Source organism: Trachurus trachurus (assembly GCF_905171665.1).
Source record: "Trachurus trachurus genome assembly, chromosome: 24".
Lineage (NCBI taxonomy): Eukaryota > Metazoa > Chordata > Actinopteri > Carangiformes > Carangidae > Trachurus > Trachurus trachurus.
In genome coordinates this window covers 3,860,646-3,881,758 of record NC_139910.1, presented here as the reverse complement: position 1 = coordinate 3,881,758, position 21,113 = coordinate 3,860,646, and the positions used below count along the sequence as shown (strand labels likewise).

General features: G+C 40.6%; 1 protein-coding gene across 4 annotated transcripts in view; it reads right to left on the bottom strand.

Annotated features, from left to right (window-relative positions):
• Positions 1-15,699: 15,699 nt before the first annotated feature.
• The window catches only part of LOC311007683 (unconventional myosin-VI-like), a 127,185-nt gene continuing 121,771 nt past the window's right edge, over positions 15,700-21,113 (bottom strand). For all 4 annotated transcript variants that reach the window (XM_084000950.1, XM_084000949.1, XM_084000951.1 and 1 more), the window contains 2 exons: positions 20,881-21,099; positions 15,700-17,204 (listed from right to left, as the gene is read on the bottom strand). In XM_084000950.1, the coding sequence (XP_083857076.1) occupies positions 17,005-17,204; positions 20,881-21,099 (419 nt within the window). In that variant the 3' untranslated portion in view covers positions 15,700-17,004. The remainder of the gene's footprint in view (positions 17,205-20,880; positions 21,100-21,113) is intronic.

Sequence of the window (21,113 nt, the reverse complement as noted above, 5' to 3'; positions counted from 1 at the left end):
TCCTTTGTTCCACGTGAAATCACTGTAAATAATCATCTTGCACAATCCCTAAATGCTCTGCTCTTGTGGCACGACTTATACATTTCTGAGTGTTGGCCTTTTAGATTTAGATTTAGAACAGGTTTCACTTCTTTATACTCTCTTATATTCTTTTGATACTTCTATTTTTACCCCGTTAGGAGTAAATATAGGACGGCTTCATCAGTTCAGTTCTTTGTAAACAAGTTTCCATCAGAAAAATAATTTTTAGTCACGTTTCTGTTGGACTTGGTCGCATTTGGCTTAAAAAACCTAATTAACACTCTTCCAGTATTGAAACGATTGTTGGGAGACGAGACTGAGACTGAGACGGTTTCAGATAGCGGTCGGATCTTATTCTCCGGTTGTCAACAAATCCTCTGGAAAGACCAAAACCAACAATGTGTCAGAGCCCAATATCACACATTTACCTCAAGAGACTCAACAATCTGTACAACACACACACACGCGCGCTCTCAGTCTGTAAACACTTGAGTCAGAACTTCCCCAAAAAAACTCTACGTGTTGCTCCGGTGAGTGTTTGTGGCAGCAGGACTGTGTGTGTGTGTGTTTGTGTGTGTGTGTGTGTGTGTGTGTGTGTGTGTGTGTGTGTGTGTGTGTGTGTGTGTGTGTGTGTGTGTGTGTGTGTGTGTGTGTGTGTGTGTGTGTGTGTGTGTTGGAGGTGATGAGGGAACATGGCAGCAGTGTAACAGTTGAGACTCACTGATGTGTTTTTAATGGTGTTTGGAGACAGTGACGCTCGGAGGCCTCATCACCTCCAACACACACACACACACAAACACACACACACACACACCAGGCTGTAACACACTGCGTTCACTGCTGGTTCGAGGTTTGTTGACGAGAAGAAAAATGTTGTTGAACGTCACCTTGAAGAGAATGAAGTGTCTTCTTCTTCTTCTCTGTTCGTTCAAAACTTTTGACTAGAGCTGAAATGATACGTTCATTTTGATTATTTACTAATCGCAATTAATCAATAATAGAAGGATTCTCAGTCGTCTTGGTCTAGGACTTTATTTTCTCACTTACATAAAAAAACACTTGGTTGCAACTCGGACATGAAACAGTTAATACACACTTTGACGAAAAGTGTACATTCCTGATGGATGGATGGATGGATGGATGGATACTACACCATATGTTGAAAGAGAATGTGGAAAGAAGAATACAAAAAAACACAATTCATAGTTCAACATTTTGGCAAATTCGCCTATTGCCATGATAGATAGATGGATGGATGGATGGATGGATGGATGGATAGATACCACACCATATGTTGAAAGTGGAAAGAAGAATACACACAAACAAAAAAACACAATTCTAACAAAAAAAAATGGTGCCAAATATTAATATGGTCTAGCAAAAAAATAAAAAACTCCAGTGTGCAAATAACAGATAAATATGGATAATATGTACAAAGTTTGCAGTTGTTGTATTGTCTTAAATAAAAAACAAGTGTAAAAAACATCATAAAGGAGAATAATCTGTGTTCAGTGACATCAGAGGAGACTCACCAGCAGGAAACAGATTGATTGATAAAATAAATTAATTAGTTAGTCATTATTTCCATAACGTCCACGTCAGCGTTAAGCAGAAATAAACTAACACGTCTCCGGCCCCTCGGCTGTAAATCAATGCTAAGTTGGTTGTTATCGAAGAGAAGAGAGAGCGTCTCTTTTATTATTAACTCCCGGCTCAGACAGACGTTTCCCTGCAGCTCAACCTCTGCAAACACACTTCACTTCTATTCTGATGGTCATTATTAATAGAAATGTCCCTTTTTTTCTTTAATTTGCATGTACGGTGATGAGGTGTAATGACAGACCACCACCTCCACCCACCCACTGTCTGTCTGAGCTGCAGCTCTGGATTAGAACTAAAGTGAAAGTGAAAAGTTATTTTCTCCTGGGAGTTATTTTGTTTCAAGTCCAACAATCGATATTTCACAAACAAAGATGAGAGAGAAAGTTTGAAACTCCTGAACTTTGTTGATTCATGTGTGTTGGACTCTCTGACCTGAAGCCGCTCACCGACCGACCCACCGACCCACCGACCGACCAATCCACCGGCCGCTTTAGAGAAATGCAATCTGTGTGAAAATATTAACACTGGGCTCTCTACAACAGAGATGTTTTCAGTGTTTGTTCAAACTGAGGACGACAGCGAATGAAAGATGTATCATGGGCGTGTGGGCGTGAAAGCAGCAGGTGAGACGATGAAACGCTCTCCAACAAAGTCCAGTCAGATGATGAATCCAGGGGAGTGGAGCTCCGTAACAACAGGACACAAACTCTGCTGTCAGCTTTACAGTAATCACATTATGTTTCTCTGATTGTCCAGTGACTTTCAGCTTTTTATCGTGTTATCATTCCTCTGGGACTCAGAGTCCATTAAAACTTTCCAAAAATCTCCTCGTGCATATTGTCAGTGGACCGGTCCGACCAGATATCAGTATCAGGTTTTCTATCGAGTATTGGATTGACGGCTCTGTCACTGTCTCACTTTGGTTTATGTGATGTAATTCAATAACTTTAAGATAAGTCAAATAGTTGTACTAAAGTATCTGCTTGTGTAACCATCTGAAAAACAGTGTCAACAGTGGGAGGAGACTCCAGCAGTTTCTGTGCTGTGTTCTTCTGTTCAATCCAAACTTTCTTTACATTAGGGATAGTTCTAAACATTTTGGCAAATTGGCCCATTGCCATAATCCCTATAGTCTTAGCAGTAGGTTTGTTACCTTTAATTGTCGGTGCAAGCTATTTTTAGAACGGCGGAGCAGAGCCGTGAGCTGCTCAGAGCTACGCTACGGAGGCTCATTATGGGATTTCTTGGTTTCCCTCATCAAACTCATCAAATACACAATCCAACAACTCCACAACGCTCTGGTGGACAAGTTGTGACCTGCACATTCACCACGCTATGAGATAATAACACAACGTTACCACACAGAGTTGTTTTAGAGGCAAATGCAGAGACTGCTTGATGAAAAACTGCTCCCGATGGGAACGCGCATCAGCGGTTTTGCATGAATTTACCTCTAAAACAACTTGATTATTATGAGGACTGGTCCTGAATACATTGATGTTCTTGGAAATGGTCTTACAATGGTACGAATGCATTGTTATCGGATCAGGACTGAAAAAACGTGGATTGTGCAGCTCTAATTGTTAAAGACAGTTGGTTTCCTCTGAACTGTAGTGACTCCACCTTCGTCTGGAGTTCAAGGATTCAAGGACTTTATTTGTCAGTCCGTTGCAATATTTGGTTTCTCAGGTTCAATCAAGGCAAGTTGAGGTTCATTTTTCGTCATTTTATCATTTTAGCTTCACAAGTTAATGGATCATACACAAGTCTGACACACTGGAACAAGAACTATATAATTTGTCCTCAGAGGAACGTGGAAGTCTTTGGAAACGTAAATGACGATATCACATCTGGACGTTTTCTTTGAGCCTCGTTGCAGTTGTGGTGAAGTCATCAGGGCGTCGTTGAGGTGGTCGGGGGCTCGTCCTCTGGGGAGCAGGAATGTGCTCATGTTAATTCAGTGGGTTTCCTAGTTGACCTTTACCGGGTCTAAGTGGGAACGTTTGGGCTGAACACAGTGCTGTGGGAAAGGTCAGAGTCTCACATCGCTGATGAAGCATCATCTTCATCCTCATGAGGAGGTGGAGACATCGACCTCAAGCCTCTCGTCCTGAATGAGCTCCACTTATATGGATCTAAAAAAAAACAATGGAGATGTGGTTTTCTTTCTAAAACGTATGTAAATGAGCTCCATCTTAAAAATAATATTCAAGCAAAAATGATTAATGAGCACAAAAAGCCAATAGATGGTTTGGTTTCTATACGGAGCAGGAGCTTTGATTCCTCTCTAGATTAAAGTGGTTTTAAATGAACGACCCATTAACGTATCATTAAGAGGATGTTTTAATCTCAAAGTGGAAGCAAGTAGATTTGTATTCTAGCGGCTGCGGACGACACCAACCGAACTCAACTTTGCATGTCGATGGTTTCGCATCACCTGAAGCAACATCAGACATTTATTTAACTGACGTTTAGTCGATACGACTGGAAGATCTGATCTGTAGTTCAGTTCTTTACAGCCTCCTCTGTGAAATCTAGCAGCAGCTTTTCTGTCTCGTCTGGAGGATTCAAGTAGGTTTTTATTCATTTATTTATTTATTTTTCTTTGGGAAGGAAGGAGGGGAAGGGAAGGGGGGGTTTCTGCCAGCTTTCATTAACACTGAACCCTGTTTGGTCTAATCCTGCGTCCAGACCGGCCAAGAACAGGAGAGAAAAACGGCAGTAAACACCGAACAGAACCCAAAAGGTTAATACTGCAGAGCTGCACGTTGCTTTTAATCTCCTTCCTCCTGGCTGCTCGACAACACGGAGAGAGACAGAGAGAAAGAGAGAGGAGGAAGCAGAGAAATCATTGTGGTGGGAGATAAAGAGACTTCGGTAATGAAAAGATTCCCAGAGAAAACACCGCGGGGTGAACGAACGCTCCTCGTTTCAGACTGAAACACAAGTAAAGCCTCCTCTCGGGGGTTTTTGTCCTGCACCTTGCTCTCCACGTGGCCCCGGTACTCCCGGTCACGTTTCTCTCCTGCTGCTTGTTCTATACACACACCGGCTGGATTAACCAATGAGATTTGTTTAAGTGAGTGGCGTGAGGTTGTGGAACTCACTGACACTTTAACAAACAGATAAAAATGAAGGAATTTAAAGGAATAGTTCATCAAAAAATGAAATTCACCCTCATGCTGATGAATACTAGTTACTAATAATAGTTTTTTATTCCTCAAAGTGCATCTGGAGACCCGGGAGGCCGGTTCCTAGTCCAACCAAAACCTTTTTATATGAGAGTCAATAGGGCCCAACACAAAAAGGTCCATAAAACTACACAAAAACCATTTAATATTCCTCCACACTGCTCGTCCACTGCAATCCAAGTGTCCTGAAGGGAGATAGTCCAGAGTTTACTCGTTGTTTACTGTATTGAATCTTGTATCTCAAGTTCACCCAGGTAAATTCAACACAGGACTGTTTAGGCTGTAAAAATGTCCTAAATTACATTGTTTCCAGTAAACTCTGGACTATCTCCCTTCAGGACACTTGGATTGCAGTGGACGAGCAGTGTGGAGGAATATTTAATGGTTTTTGTGTAGTTTTATGGACGATTTTGTGTCGGGCGCTATTGACTCTCATATAAAGTTTTCATTGGACTACGAACAGGTCTCACAGATGCACTTTGAGGAATAAAAACCATCAAAAAAAGAAGCTTTCACACTGCAAAAGGCTGAATCATGGTTTAGTTTGGTCCGGACCGAGAAATCCTATTTTCAGCCGACAACCATTTTAGTTGTATCGGGTTGTTTTTGTTACTCATCACGATGAATCATTACCTGCATAAGTCAACAGGTGGTAAACATGAGATTAATTTCAACTCCGATGATCCCCTGATCTTTCACGATGTTCTCAAAATATGTCTTGATGAAGAGCCCCCTAGTGGCTGAAATGATGTACTGCGTAAAAACAGAGCTAATATGTTACATCTTCCCATTTAAAGGCTCAGGTTGTAATTTAATAGTATTATACAGTGATTATACCGAGGAGACAATGTTAAGTATTTCAGCTTTGTTATAGACAATGTTTGAAGACAAATGATTCTAGTTACAGTTCAGCTCTGGTTAGTTTTTATTAAAATCGAAACGTGGTCAAGTACAAACTTTAAAATCTCAGGAACTGTGTTTTTTTTCCCAAAGAATAAATGAGTCACAGCAAAAATTAATAAAACTTCTCGGTCGACTATAAATCATCTAATGTAAAACCACTTCAGCGTGAAAGTGAGATGCAAAAAGGACGTTTTAGCCAAGAAGAAGAACAAGAAGAAGCCTCTACACTTTAGATAAATGGTTTAAAGTTTAAAAAAAACTGACTGTAGGTGGATTTATTTTATCCACCGTGGGCTGTGATGTCATCTTCATTCATCCATTAAAGTCTGTGATTAACGAGCCGAGATCTGAGGAGACAAAGGACAAATGATCGAGATGATTCAAGTTCAAGCTGTGCAGAGTTATGGGATGTTTCTGTTGTTCTGGATCCTCGTGAACTCATCCAGACTTTAACATGTACTTTTTTTTTTTAAAGTGTGATGAAACTTTTAGTTTTATATTGTTGAGTCTTCGTCTGTTGTTTGTGGTTCCCAATGTTTCTACTAAATGAAACATAGAAACCTCCTCCCGTCTTGTTTATGAGGAATTAGAGCGTTGAGAGACGACGACGGACTTCCTGTGATCTGATAGAGACGGTTTCATGTTTGATCTGAGCTCAAACCTCGTCTGTTTGTTTGTAGTTAATAAAACACGACGAAGACGAAGAAAAACTCGTCTGAGGAAGGAAGTGAGAAATAAAAATGTTGAATGTGTCTGAAGCTTCACAGAAGTGTCTTCAGCTCAGTGACAGATTCATTATGAGTCTGAGCTTCAGAAAGAAACAAAACAATATAAAAACATCACAGCAAAGAATTAAAGGGTGAGAATGAGAAACGTGTTTTCATTCTAATAAGATGTTTGTTCCAGTGAGAGAAGTTGGTTTTAATGAGATGTTGAAATTGTTTTTGTTCTTTTATTGGTAATAACATGATGTTAAAGGTCGAGTCTGTAGATTTGTTCGTTGCAGTTTGTTAACACAACATTAAAACTGTTCATCTACTGTTCACATTGAACCGTTCTCCACTTCGGCCTTCAATTTCTTGTTTTTAATATTTGCTACGACCTCCAAGATAAAGAGAAATGGAGGAAACACGCTTAGAGAAGAAAAGGAAATACAGTCGGAGTGAAGCACCGAAGCATTCAGACTATTTACTTTTTTTCGCTTCTCTTTGCTTCGGTGTCCAGTCACTATTTTGTTGGTAGTTTTTCTACGACACACGCCCAACTTCACCTGTGCTCTGTCATTGGCTGGAGAAAACTCTCCGACTCCGCCCAGAAACGTCCCGACTGCACCAAAACAGCCCATAGGCGATGATGAAGCAGGATTTCTTAAGGCTTAGTGACAAATAATAATAAAAATAATGAATAAAAGTTGAAGTTGAAGTTGAAATTATAAAAAAAATGTTTTAAATAAATGAAAATGAATAAATGCAAATGTTGGTTTTATACAATTTCAGATGACATTTAAACCATTTTTAGCAAAGGTCGGACTGAATGCCCCTAAAAATGTCAAATGGTGTAACCACAAAACAAAACAGTGATAAGTATTAAATATTTTTTATCCACCTACAGTGGATTGAAGTTTAGAGTACTTATAAAAATATATACAACTTTCTTCTGAAAACATTAAATTAAAATAGATTTTGTTGCTGTGTTTCTGTAATTTGATTTTAATGCATTTTGGCAACACTGGGCCAGACTTATCCCCCCCCAAAAAAAGCTTTTCTTCTAAAAATGAAATTACATTTGTTCCACATTTCAGTCCAGATTTATTTTCCCGTCTATAGTCACCGAGTTTTATGAAAAAATACCAGATACACAACTTGACATTGTGCTGCATCACATCACTGACCTATAAGTCTATATTTTGTTTTTTAGTGAACTGCTACAGACTTGACCTTTAATGTCAGGAGTAACTTGGTAACAGAGAGTAAAAACGTGCTGCGTCCACGTGATTGGTCTTTTTCTTCCAGCTTCTTTTCTCCTCTGGTATCTCCTCACACACTTCCTCCCTCTGGATCCTCCTCTCTGTGCATGTGCAGAGTTGCTGTGGCTGCACTTTCATTCTTACACCTGCTTCATTTCTCTTTCTTTTTCATTTTTTTTTTCATATAGATACGAAGACAGCTACGCCTTCCCGGGCCTGGCCAGTTAAGAAAATATATCGGCTTGGACGACACCTGAGAATACTACGAAACAAGGTGAGAGGAGCGGCTCGCTGCCAAGAGGCTGCACCGGCTTAAATCCCTCATGTGCAATCATCATGTGATGCTGCGACGTGCATGCAGTGCAGTGCACACTCAGCACTCAAGAGTTTTCAGTGTGGGAGTTGTAATGTTATCGGACTCTGCAGAGAGAGAGAAAACCACACAGCAGTTTGCAGCAGCAGCAGCAGCAAAGTGGAAAACACCAGAGCACAAAACACCCAAAACAAACACGTGCTTTTATCTTCCTGTGATCATTTCATTTAGACAAATTGCAGGGCTGTAATCTGCCCCGACAGTCTGAAGCCAAATTGGTTTAGAGCTGCAGCAGCAGACAGACACTGAGCTGAACGGTGAGTAATTAAACCTCCCAACGGGATGGAGGAGGAGGACTGAACGACAGGAACGTTTTGGGAGCTTGAGAGAAGAGCAGCAGCAGAGTGAGTGGACGTGGACGGACGGGGGTAAACTCCTCGTCTGGTCTGGTCTCATCTCTGGGGGTGATTAGTCTGCTCCTCTGTGATCCTCTTTCGGGGTCTGAGCTCCTGCTGCAAACAAAAACATCCACACCTCACGTTTCAACGAGGCTTTTCCGTGCAGATAGATACAACATCTAAACTAAAACAGATAAGAGGGAGGTGTCTGAGTGGCCGTCTGCCCTCTGAGTCCCTCTGTGCATATTAAAGGTCCCATGTTTACACTTCCACTGTGTTTAATTTGTGGATAAAACAAGATAATCCTCCATTAGTCCCACAGTGGAGACGGTTGTAGCGTTGCAAATAAAAATAAGTCACAGCAAAATGTCAATAAGAAATGATTATAATGTTAAAGCCAGGGATAGTTCAACATTTTTGGCAAAAAAATGTCTTGGCCTTTGTAGTTTGAGTCTTTTGTAAAGAGACAGAAACTGCAACAGAAACAAATTATTAAAAGGATAGTTCAACATTTTGGCAAATTGGCCCATTGCCATAATCCCTATAGTCGTAGCAGTAGGTTCGTTACCTTTAATTGTCGGTGCAAGCTATTTTTAGAACGGCGGAGCAGAGCCGTGAGCTGCTCAGAGCTACGCTATGGAGGCTCATTATGGGGTTTCTTGGTTTCCCTCATCAAACTCATCAAATACACAATCCAACAACTCCACAACGCTCTGGTGGACAAGTTGTGACCTGCACATTCACCACGCTATGAGATAATAACGGAACATTATGAGATGGGCCAATCTGCCAAAATGTTGAACTATCCCTTTAAAATAGGTACAGGTGAATAATTAAAATAAAATTATTGGTAGGAAACATTGGACATCTTCTGATTGGATAAAAAAAAATAGAGCAGATTTCAGAATAAAACACTCAGAGAAGCAAAATCCTGCAAGTAAATGTGTGTTGGATGGTGGGTCCATGTGGTGGTGAGGGGGCGGGGCTTAGTTGTGACATCACAAAGTGACAGGAAGTCCTGACGGCTGGTTTTAAGGCTCAGTTTCTGAATACAGGCTGTGTGCATTTCTCTGTGGACTGAGGCTTTGATACTTTCACAGTATTAATATAGAACCTAGAACTGCTTTATAATCACACTACACATGGACATCTACCTTTATACTGTATGGAGCTTTAATACAAACATCTACCTTTATACTGTATGGAGCTTTACATAGAGACATTAAATTAAATAAGAACAAGAAAGTTTGCAGCGTTACATCCCTGAGAAAACTGCTTCTTCTTTTTTATTATTATTATTCCACAACAAGCCCTGATGACATTTCATTTCATCGGTCGGTAAATTCTTAATAATTTGCGTGAAATCACTGTGTAAGGGGGAAATGGGCTCCAATCAGTGGCTGTTGTTAAAAAAGCTGAAGTAATGTCAGAGCAGTCTGAACAGTTAGGGGGAAAAAAACAACTTAAATACAGTTCAATATGCAGGAACATAAAGTTTATAATGATAAGTACATGGTGATTATATTCACTTGTGTTAAAAGCGTCACTTCTTTGATCACGTCATAATTTCAGCCTCCAGAAACTTCTTATTCAGCTTTATCAGACTTTTTTCTACATATTATTAAACAGTGAAATACGAGGCCTCGGCTGTGTGACGTAGCTTCACTACTCATTAACCCAGAGGCTTAATGAACCTAATATTACATGGGAGGAGATTGTAATTATTATAATGATGCAAGAAACTCTTAAACTGTCTCCGAACTTTGACGGGATTTTCCTTAATGACAGGAAACTGAAGAAATGATGAATGAACAAGAGAATCCCTGGAGTTTATACAGTGATTAGTTTTTGAAGGTTTCCTCTTTTCAGATGGTTCTTTAAATAAGTATTCAGTATTTCTTTCCTACATTAGGATATATTATTCTTGAGTCACGATTTCAGAAAAGTAGATTTAAAGTGGAAGTGAAGAGTTTCATACTGCTTTTCTGGACAAACCTTGTTAAAGGGATAGTTCAACATTTTTGCAGATTGGCCCATTGCCATAACTCCTATAGTCATAGCAGTAGGTTCGTTACCTTTAATTGTCGGTGCAAGCTATTTTTAGAGGGAAATTCATTCATTCATTCCTTCAGGGACAGTTTTTCATCAAGCAGTCTCTGCATTTACCTCTAAAACAACTCTGTCTGGTAACGTTGTGTTATTATCTCATAGCGTGGTGAATGTGCAGGTCACAACTTGTCCACCAGAGCGTTGTGGATTGTGTATTTGATGAGTTTGATGAGGGAAACCAAGAAATCCCATTAGCCTTCGTAGCGTAGCTCTGAGCAGCTCGCGGCTCTGCTCCACCGTTCTAAAAATAGCTTGCACCGACAATTAAAGGTAACGAACCTACTGCTATGACTATAGGGATTATGGCAATGGGCCAATTTGCCAAAATGTTGAACTATCCCTTTAAACTGGAGTTTCTCTCAACATTCAGACTCTTAAGGTCCTTACACAACAAGAACCTATTTTACATGCGAGTGATTCGCACCTCAATATTTCTTTTCAAACTCTGGACACTGGTTTTCATCGTGTCCTTTCACACTGACACAAATATGCAGCGAAAATGCGTCATAATTTAATTTCTTCAGCTGAATATTTTGCATTTTTGTGTCTTTTATTCGTCATGTCCCTGGTGTGTGTGAGGGCTTTTAAAGTTACATCTCAACCTCTGAGTTTCCCAGTCTCAGTTCTGCTGTGATTAAACACCAGGGATCAGATGCATCCAGCAGCGGAGGCAGAGCGATCCCGACGTGAACTCCCTCATGTTTAACGCTGATGAATTAATTATAGTAGATGTAGGATGCAGTCCTTCATTAGATAAATAATAAACTCTGACAACTCTTCTTTAATATATATATATATTTCTTTCTTTCTTCTATCCTCTACAGATTGAATGAAACTGGACTGAGCAGCAGGAACTTGGAGACTCGTCGTCGTCTCTTCACAGACGTTTTGGTTTAAGAATCGAAGACGTTGACGTGGAGCTGAGGAGTTTTCAGGACAAACTGGACTTCCCTCTCACGGGGAAAACGGACGATTCGGCCTCTACACAAGAAGAAAACACAACAAACTGACACTCAGGTCGTCCTCTGCAGCGGAGAAGGCGACGACAGAGAGCAGCTCGAAGACGAACTCTTGATCCATTGACTCCGGACTGTTTTTTTTTTGTACCACGTCGTCTGCTGACTCTCAAGTTTCTGTAGCGAGTAGTTTTTTGTCTTTGTTTGTTGAAAATACTCAAAAGTTCTGATGTGGGTTGGATTGTTTAGGTCCGTTTGTGACTTCCTGTCGGCCGTCCAATCACAGCGAGGTTCTCAGATGAGGTCAGAAAGACACTTTAAAACCAAGCGATAGATAACTGGTGACTGGACCTGAGCTTGTTTGAGTTTTGAGGTCAAACATCCATCGTTACTCAGGTTTATTCTAATGATCCCTTCAATTGCCCCTTTGTCAAGTCCCGCCCCCCACGGTTACTGTTGCTAGGTTGGACAAACAATGGTCACGGAAGGGTTAACTCCCATTGGAAACCATTGGCAGATTTAAATTGCTTGTAAGGGAAATTTAGACGTGGCTAAAGAGTGATTGAATGGGCATTACCTGACTTTTCTGAAAAGTGTGGAAAAATCATTGTTTTGGTCACTCGCTAGCTAGTAGCTAACGATGCTAGCTAACGACGCTAGCTAACGTTAGCTACAAGCTAACGCTCAATCTCCGCCAATCCCCCGTTTCTCCTTGTAAAACAATCAGAAGGCCAACAAATTATTAACAATTATTGATCAGCTCAGGTTTATTTTGGGCAAAACCAAAACCAAAACCCATAAATCCAGTTCTAACGAGCTGATATTCGCCATTGTAGCTTGGGCGCATGACGTCTGTCCGACCACCCATTTCTCCGACCATACATTTCTTTATTTTTGCGTCCATTAGTCCGACCTCCCATTTCTCCGACTTAAGTAGCCCTAACCCTTAACCTCCTACCCTAAACCTAACCTTAACACTGTAGAATGGGTAGTCGGAGAAATGAGCCGTCAGACTTTTGGGCAGTCGGACTGATGTATGCTCCCCTTGTAGCTTAGCGTTAACGTTAGCACTAAAGATTGACGACGATGATGATGGGACCATCTGTCTTCTGGAAATGTTTTTTTTTTCCCCTATCGCCAACTCAGGATCCACTTACTGGCTTATTTCTATAGACTCCACTTCATCAATGGATTGAAAACCTCCTGAAGACCAAGTTATATGACTGAAAGATCAGGGAAAATGTTGTTAATCTGAACCTTTACTGTTCATATTTGTAACTCTCAGGTTTCTTCCTGTTTACGACGATGCAACCAGACGACGTCCTGCTTTTAAAAACCAAAGGACGACGGTGGTGAACATGTCGTGTTCCTCTTGTACAGTTCCTGTAAATACTCTGATGTGACTCACAGATTTACTCACTTTTTTTTTTTTTGCTGCTGCTGCTTTTGGGGTTTAAAACAAAACAAAAAAACAACCAAAAAACAAACCCTTATGTGGACTTTTCTTGTCTCAGTTGTTACTGTATTTATGTGTTGATGAGTTTTACAATGAATAGATGGAAACTTGTGTTGAATAAGAGACGTCAGTGTGAACTTTCTCTCCAGGTGTTTTTTTGTGTTTTGGGAGGTAAAGTAAAGAAGGAGCAGAGAGGTGAGTGAAACATGGAACGCATTTTATTCATCTGTTAGAGATCAGCGTTAGAAAAAACCGACAGTGGACACAGGGCAGTGCTTCCCAGGAATGATTGTAACAACGTGTGGAGAGAGAAAACAGGTCGAAGCAAAACGGAGCAATTAGGACTTTTTCTTTTTTTCAATCTTTGTACATCTGAAGGAAACGTTTGGAGGTCGTCAGCGAGCTGCGAGCTGCCTTCACATCCGGCTTTAACATGCTCCAAGGAGGAATTCAAGCTTTTCTGAACAGAGTCAAACAAACTTTTTTTTCATTTCTGAGAAGTGTGTGAGCCTGTTGGATGTTTTTAGCGACAGTGTTTCATCTGGAGGTGAGAAAATGCATAATCAGCTGTTGAATGATGACAACTTTTAGTCTTAAAGGTCAGAAGCTGGTTTCACAAACACGTGATGAGAACTGAACTATTCAGATGCAGCAACATTAAAGCTCATTTTATTTTATTATATATTTTATTTTTGTGCAGCTGATCGACGATGGGAGTCTTTAATGGATTTACGCTTCGTCCTTTTATCCGACGTGTAGTGCGATTATTATAAAGCAGCTCTAGGTTCTATATTAATACTGTGAAAGTATCAGAGAAATGCACACAGCCTGTATTCAGAAACTGAGCCTTAAAACCAGCCGTCAGGACTTCCTGTCACTTTGTGATGTCACAACTAAGCCCCGCACCCTCACCACCAGAGAGAGGAGATGTGAAAACTACACTGAGATGGTTTTTATATACTATAATAATATATATCTATCTTCTAATGGATCGACCCTTCAAAATAAAAGACTTTGTGAAAGTGAAAATACTTGGCACATGTGCAGCAGCAGCAGCAGCAGCTCTTTGTCTTTGGTTAAAGTTGTTTGAGTTGTTTTCTGACAATCAACCCAGGAACTGTTCATCTACTACGGGACGATGAAGGATTAGACTCTGAGTCCTACTAACGACCTATAGTTCAGACTCTTTGTGAAACCAGCTCCTGATCTTGCTCCAGTTTTTTTTTTTAAGTTTTGCCTCAGTTTCTTTAATTTAAAGGGATAGTTCACCCAAAATTGCACTCATTATCTACTCACCCTCATGTCGACTAAGGGCTAAGGGAGAAGTTTCAGAGTCCTCCGTGGCTTCTCGGAGTTACAGGGGGGTCTCAGTGCAGCAGTATTTGTCCATATAACGGTTGTGAATGGTGCTCACTTTTCTTCGTAACAAAAAGACACACCATCAACCACCAACATCCAAATACCTCCATGCTGCTCGTCTGTAGTGTCCCTCTTGTATTGAAGCCCTGACATGAGAAATTGTTCAGTACAAATCACGCAAGATTACGCTACAAACAAGCTTAAAACATAGACTTATTTAATTTTTTTCCGGAACAATTTCTCATGTCGGGGCTTCAATACAAGAGGGACATTACAGACGAGCAGTATGGACAACCATTATATGGACAAATACTGCTGCACGGAGCCCCCTGTAACTCAGAGAAGCCACGGAGGACTCTGAAACTTCTCCCTTAGCCCTTAGTCCACATGAGGGTGAGTAGATAATGAGTGAAATTCAGTGAGAATTTTGGGTGAACTATCCCTTGAACTCATGAAATCTCAACATCTGGCTCAAAACCAGGTCGTCACAGACTCTCAGATATCAGACGCTGCATGTTAACGCCGCTTGTGAACGGAGATCGGCTGCTTCTTATCGACAAGCCGGATGTTTCTCAGCAGCCTCGGGTGAAAAAGCACAGACAGGTTGTGACGTCACGGCAGATTGTCTTTGTAACACGACGCAGGAGGAGGAAGAGGAAGAGGAAGAGGAGGCTCGTTTCTCTCAGCTCAGTTTGCACGATTCATTTATTTATTTATTCATTTATTGCTTCTCTTAAATCTCACGAGCCGCAGCCGCTGAAGTAGAAACTCTGTTCTTTGAAAAATAAAAACTTTTACAGTCCAGTCGAGCTCGTCGTCGCCGCTCGTCGCTGCGTTTTAAGAAAATGTTTTCAGTGTTGTAGCTACGAAACGTTTCCAGTTCTTCAGTCCCAATCGACCGTCCACCATCGTTACAGTCACGGGTCCAATCAGCAGGAAAAAAAATGAGATTTAATGACTTTTTTAAAAACTTGTCAAACATTTTTTCTGGAATCAAGTGAATTTATTAAACAAAAACAGCCAAATGGGGGAAAAAAAAACTACCTTGGGAATCACTGTGTTGGCAAAAAATTATGTGATGTGATTTAATTTAAAGACGTAAAGTGTAAAGTGTGAATGAATCGGAAATCTATTTTTTTTTTTTTTTTTTTTTTTTAAGTATTAGATTTTTTTGCGGCACTGATCTGCTCTCAGACAGCAGCAACAACGTGGAGTTGCATCTCAGCAGCAGTTGCATAATTAATTAATTCACATTTTCTTACTTTGCTTGATAAACCCAGACCAAAAAAACACAAAAAAATAATAATAATCATCATCATCATCATCATGGAGCTGAATCACTGCTCGGCCCAAAACCAAAAAAATAAAACCAAAAATGAACAAAAACCCAACGAGAGGCTTCGTGTCCGGAGCGCTGTCGGGTCTCAGAGTCTCATTAGCTTCACACATCAAATCACACATGATGAGAAGAAAAGAAGGAAGAAAATATCACTACATGAACAAATCAACGAGGTCTCGAGTTACATTCGGCTGGAAAAAGACAAAAGGTCAAATAATAATAAGAAAAAAAAAGTAAGTTATTATCAAACATCGGATTTTTTTTTTTAATCACGAGAGCGTTCAGGAGGAACAATCTGACACTCATGCAGCAACGGCCTCACGGTGAGAGCTCACAACTCCTTTGTGCAAGTTTCAGTTTTAGTTTTTTGTGTGTTTTTTTTTTCTGTTTGCCCTGTAAGATTCACATGAAGACGATGTAAACAGCAGGTTCACTAGCGAGCTGTTAGGATGGAAGCGACACACCAGTGAGACTCGAGTGGAATAATCATCAGGAATGCATAATGATAATAATAATAATTACAGAGGAATTAAAGAGTTTTTTTCTTGTTTGGGGAGGCAGCTTCGAACGAAAAAAAAAACAAAAAAAACAGTCCTACTTGTGGCAATCACACCCTGTTAAAGTAGTATTAAGGCCTCGTAGTTAGACTTTGTTGCAGAAAATGTTACGGAGAACAGAAAAAAACCACCGGCTGTGATCATTTAGTTTGATTTTTATCTGCATAGGGTTCACTGCAAAACTCCCACCACCTCTATCACCTCCACCTCCAACACCGCCACCACCACCGAGGAACCGAAAACCAGCAAGAACGAAAACTTTACGACAGAAGGAGAAGAACACTGCAAAAACTCAAAATCTTTCCGAGAAAATTTGTCTTATTTCTTGTCAAAAAGTCTCATTTCTAGTCAAAACTAATCTATTTCCACTTAAAATAAGACTCATCACCTAAAAATTTACTTGTTTTTAGATCATTTTCACTTGCTTCAAACAAATTTTCACTTGGCATAAGTAGAAAAATCGTTTGTGCTCGTTATAAGGAAGAAAAACTTGCTCCACTGTCAGATTTTTCTACTTATTTCAAGTGAAAATATGCTTGAAAGAAGTAAAAAGTGTATGAAAACAAGCTATTTTTAATGTAATGAGTTGTATTTTAAGTAGAATGAGATTTGTTTTGACTAGAAATGACATTTGAACTAGAAATAAGACAAATATTCTTGGTAAGATATTTGAATTTTTGCAGTGAAGAAGGGAAAAAAACTAAAAAAGGACAAAAACAACTAAAATTTTTGCGGTTTTGCGTGAATTCCCTACAGGTGCCGAGCTGCGTTAGGTAGCTGGTGCGTTCGTCCGTCGTCCCTTTTGTCACCACTTCCACTACCGCCGCCGCTCGGTCACTTGAACATGCTCTGCAGCATGGCCGTGGCGTAGGTGGGTCGCGCCTGCCGGTTCTCGATGGCGGAGCGGAGGTACTGGACGCCGCCGCAGCGTTCCCAGATCTCCTCGTACTGCCGGGGGAGGATCTCCGCACCCCTCTTCCTGGACAGACCCGTCTCCTCCAGGCTCAGCTCGCACATCTCCATGTCGTCCTTCCCTGTGGCGAGGAGGGAGGAAAGAAAACACAACACAGCTCGTTATTTATGGTGCCTTCATGTGCTATGGTAATTATGGTAAATACCAAAAGAAGACGTGAAAAGTGCACATGAACACCCTCTCATGTGGTATTTTTCCACTGGGCAACTCGTAGAATTTTTTGATGCCCGAGCTGCCGAGATGAGAATAACCTTTGACCTTTTCAACATGGCGGCGAGCAACGCAAGATTTGTTAATGGTAAGCAAGGCAAGCCTTTAGAAAACAGTTAGCAGCTATTCACTATGTATGCGTGCATGTACAGTAAAAACGCTTTTAAAAAGCTAGGCAAATAGCCAGTGCTAAATCTCCATGAATATTAATATTTACCGTTTGAGTTTTGATAATTCATCTTCTTGCTGTAAGAGATGAACTAATCCAAGATTGTTTTACCCCATAGATATATACACGTAGATGCCGCACCTGTATATATCTATGGTTTTACCCAAGTAACAAGTCTGAATCTGTGTGTCCACCATCTTTATTTTCTCTGTACAACAACAAAAGCACATGAACACAACGCACTGGTAAGTGGAAAATACCATCTGTACCATAGCACCTGAAGGCAGCATTAATTTAGCTCCAAAGTAAGTAGAAACTGGATCATGAGGAATTAGGAGCAGACGACAAACGAGCACAGATGGATTTTTTTTTTTTTTTTTGGTCATTTTGACCTGCGAGCTCAGTTTTTGTTCTACAGTTTTAATAGAAAGTAGGCTGAGGTACTTTGAGTCCGTCCCTGAAGGATTTGCCCCGAATTTAAACTGTAGTATTGCAATCAAGGAAAAACATGAAAAGGATGCTGGGAAATAACTGACCAACACGGCTCAGGCCGACACGTCGATCAGTTCCTGTAGCTACATGTACCAGTGTTGGGCACGTTTCTTTTAAAAAGCAGTTAGTTATAGTTAATCGTTACTTTCCCCCAGAAGAAACTGAGTTGCTACATTATAAAAGTAAATAATTACCAGGAATAGTAACTATTCCTTTACTTTTTTTTGAATAAAATGCTCAAATATGCCAAATTAACTAACCCCAACCCGTTTTTCTGGAACGCTATACAGCGCATTGCGAAGCTTATTGCCTCTTTTGTCTCATTTTGTGACTGAACTTTTGAGTCAAGAAATGGCGCATATTACTGTTACGGTAGAGTATTTACAGGCCCCTAATTATGTGATAATGTGAAGAAAAAGTCAAGAAATGACAAGTAATTGCGTCATAATGTCTTGAAATATCGGTCAATATCAAGGACTTGGTGAAGAAAAATTCTGGCATTGACCGTTATTTCTAGGGTATTTCTTGATATACTATGCAATTAATTGTGATTTCTTGGCGATTTTTTTGACATTATCATGTAATTAGCGGCCTGTAAATTAAAGGTTTACCCAACTTCTTTGATTACTTGTTGCTGAAAAAAGCTGTTCTTACCATCACTGGATCCTCTGCAGTGATTTCCTACTGTGATTTGCAAGTTTTGCTACTTGCTAATGTAGCTAACGTTAGCATTAGCAGCTGAGTGGTTAGTGGCTGCAGCCCTCGATGGAAATGATGCCAAACGTGTTAAACCAGAACAAGAAGCAGAAGAATCTTCTATTAGTATGGACAAAGACAAACTTTTTGTTGGTTATATCTATTTAATAAAAGATAAATATGAAAATAATCCAACTTTCTTTAATCTCTGTAGCTCTAGAAAAAGGAAAAGACTGAGCGATAAATTATTTTGTTGAATAAGAGACTAGTACTGATGTTTACGTCCAAACTTTGATTCAACATAATGGGAAGAAGTTTGATATTAACATGAAAAAAAAATCTTCCAAATGCAACACTAGGAAGTTTATTTTACATAATAATCACACAATCATACATGCTAAAGCAAACTGTACAAGCTAGCCCTCACAGATTTGGTCATTTTCCGATACCGAGTCACTGTATTGTCCACTAAACTGTATTTTAATTCTAACATTTGACATGTAGCAAATAGTTTCAGATGAAGTTTGGACTCTTCTGTGGAATAAAAAACCCAACATCCTGCCCTGAACACACTCTGAACCGTCTGGATTCACATCTGCAGCTGTAAAGGGAATAACGGAGTCGCGGTGTGCATTAGCCGAGCGCTACACAACACGAGGCGGCTCGTTACCCACAGAACACTTCACTACGGCGTGATCCGTCTCACACCGCCGGCCCTCGGCCCTCAAGACGACTGTAACTCTGAGTCCAGAGGTTTCCAGCTCATCATCGACACATCTGCTCAGACAGATGTGTGAAAAACAAAACAACTGTTTCTGTTTCCAACACTCCGAGGTCTCGCAGTTCGTTTCAGACCGAACAAACAGCTGGAGGAACAAACAAGTGTTTCCTCCAAACGGCACATTAACTGTAACTGTTCAGAATTAATGTGGCGATAAAAATATTGAATCACTTACTACGATTAAAGGGGAATTTATTTTTCCCCCCACAGAGCATGAGAGTCTCATTTTCTCCTCTTTTTCTTTCTCTCTGCATCACAGCTCTAAATAAATTAACTCCACTTTAACCAACTACACCAGAGCAACCGCATTTATTATTGGTACTGCATCAGCAGCGATAATAAACACACAGCGACTCTAATAATAAAACAGGATGTGTGTTTGGGAAACATTACTACAGTACAGCAGCGTTTCAGTCCAGCAGATTTTTAATTTTTTACCATTTTCATTCATGAGTGAGATGACGGTCAGTGGTCTAAATCCACAGAAGCACCTGAAGGCAACACGAGAGATGAATGAAGATCATGTTTTAAATTCCCACCCGACGTCGACATGAGCAGCGATGTGTGAACTAGTGAACTCTCCTCAGCAGCATCGACCTGCTTCATTATTAATCTCATCTGAACTGATCCTACTGTACACGATGTGTTTGTGATGTCATAACTTCCTGTCTGTCCTGAGCCCTGATTGGTTGGTTGTGTCTCGGATGATTCAGCAGCACTTCATGTTCCTTACAGCAGTGAAAACCACCTGACTGTGCACAACGACCAGAGAGGATGACGAAGATAGGGCTGCAGATTCATCTTCATCTTTATCTTTATCACAAAGTCACATTCTTGAACCTCTATTAAAGGGATAATTCAACATTTTGGCAAATTCGCCTACTCATCAAACTAAATACACAATCCAATAACTCCAAAACGTTGTGACCTGCACATTCACCACACTATGAGATAATCATGTATAATTATGTAACATTACGACACATGAAGCAAATACTCTACTACTCTACTTTCGCTTTTAAAGTCAATCCGCCCAGCAGCCGTGTCTGGAAAGTAGTTCCGGTTACGTATTTCCCTCTACAACAACTCTGTGTGGTAACGTTGTGTTATTATCTCATAGTGTGGTGAATGTGCAGCTCACAACTTGTCCATCAGAGTGTTGTGGAGTTGTTGGATTGTGTATTTGATGAGTTTGATGAGGGAAAGGCGAAAAAACCTTGTGCCGTGCAGAGCTCACGTCTCTTGCAGAGCTCACGTCTCTTGCAGCTTGCACCGACAATTAAAGGTAACGAACCTACTGCTATGACTATAGGGATTATGGCGATAGGCGAATTTGCCAAAATCCCTTTAAACCGTTGAAGCATCCCTTTAAGATTTGATCACACTGACCTGCGACCAGCAGGATGGGCTGTTTGTCCGGGTGCAGCTCCATCTGCCGGGCGATCCACGGCCCGTCGAAGTGGGCGTACCACCAGCCCTTCTTCTTGTTGTGAGGGTCTTTGTACTGGTCGCCCGGCCGGATGAACGGGATGCGGAAGTAGCGCTGCTGCCGGTTCATGGCCACCTCGTACTGCCGGGCCGGGATGGGCGGGGCCGGGTTCTGCTGGGCTGTTGATTGGACG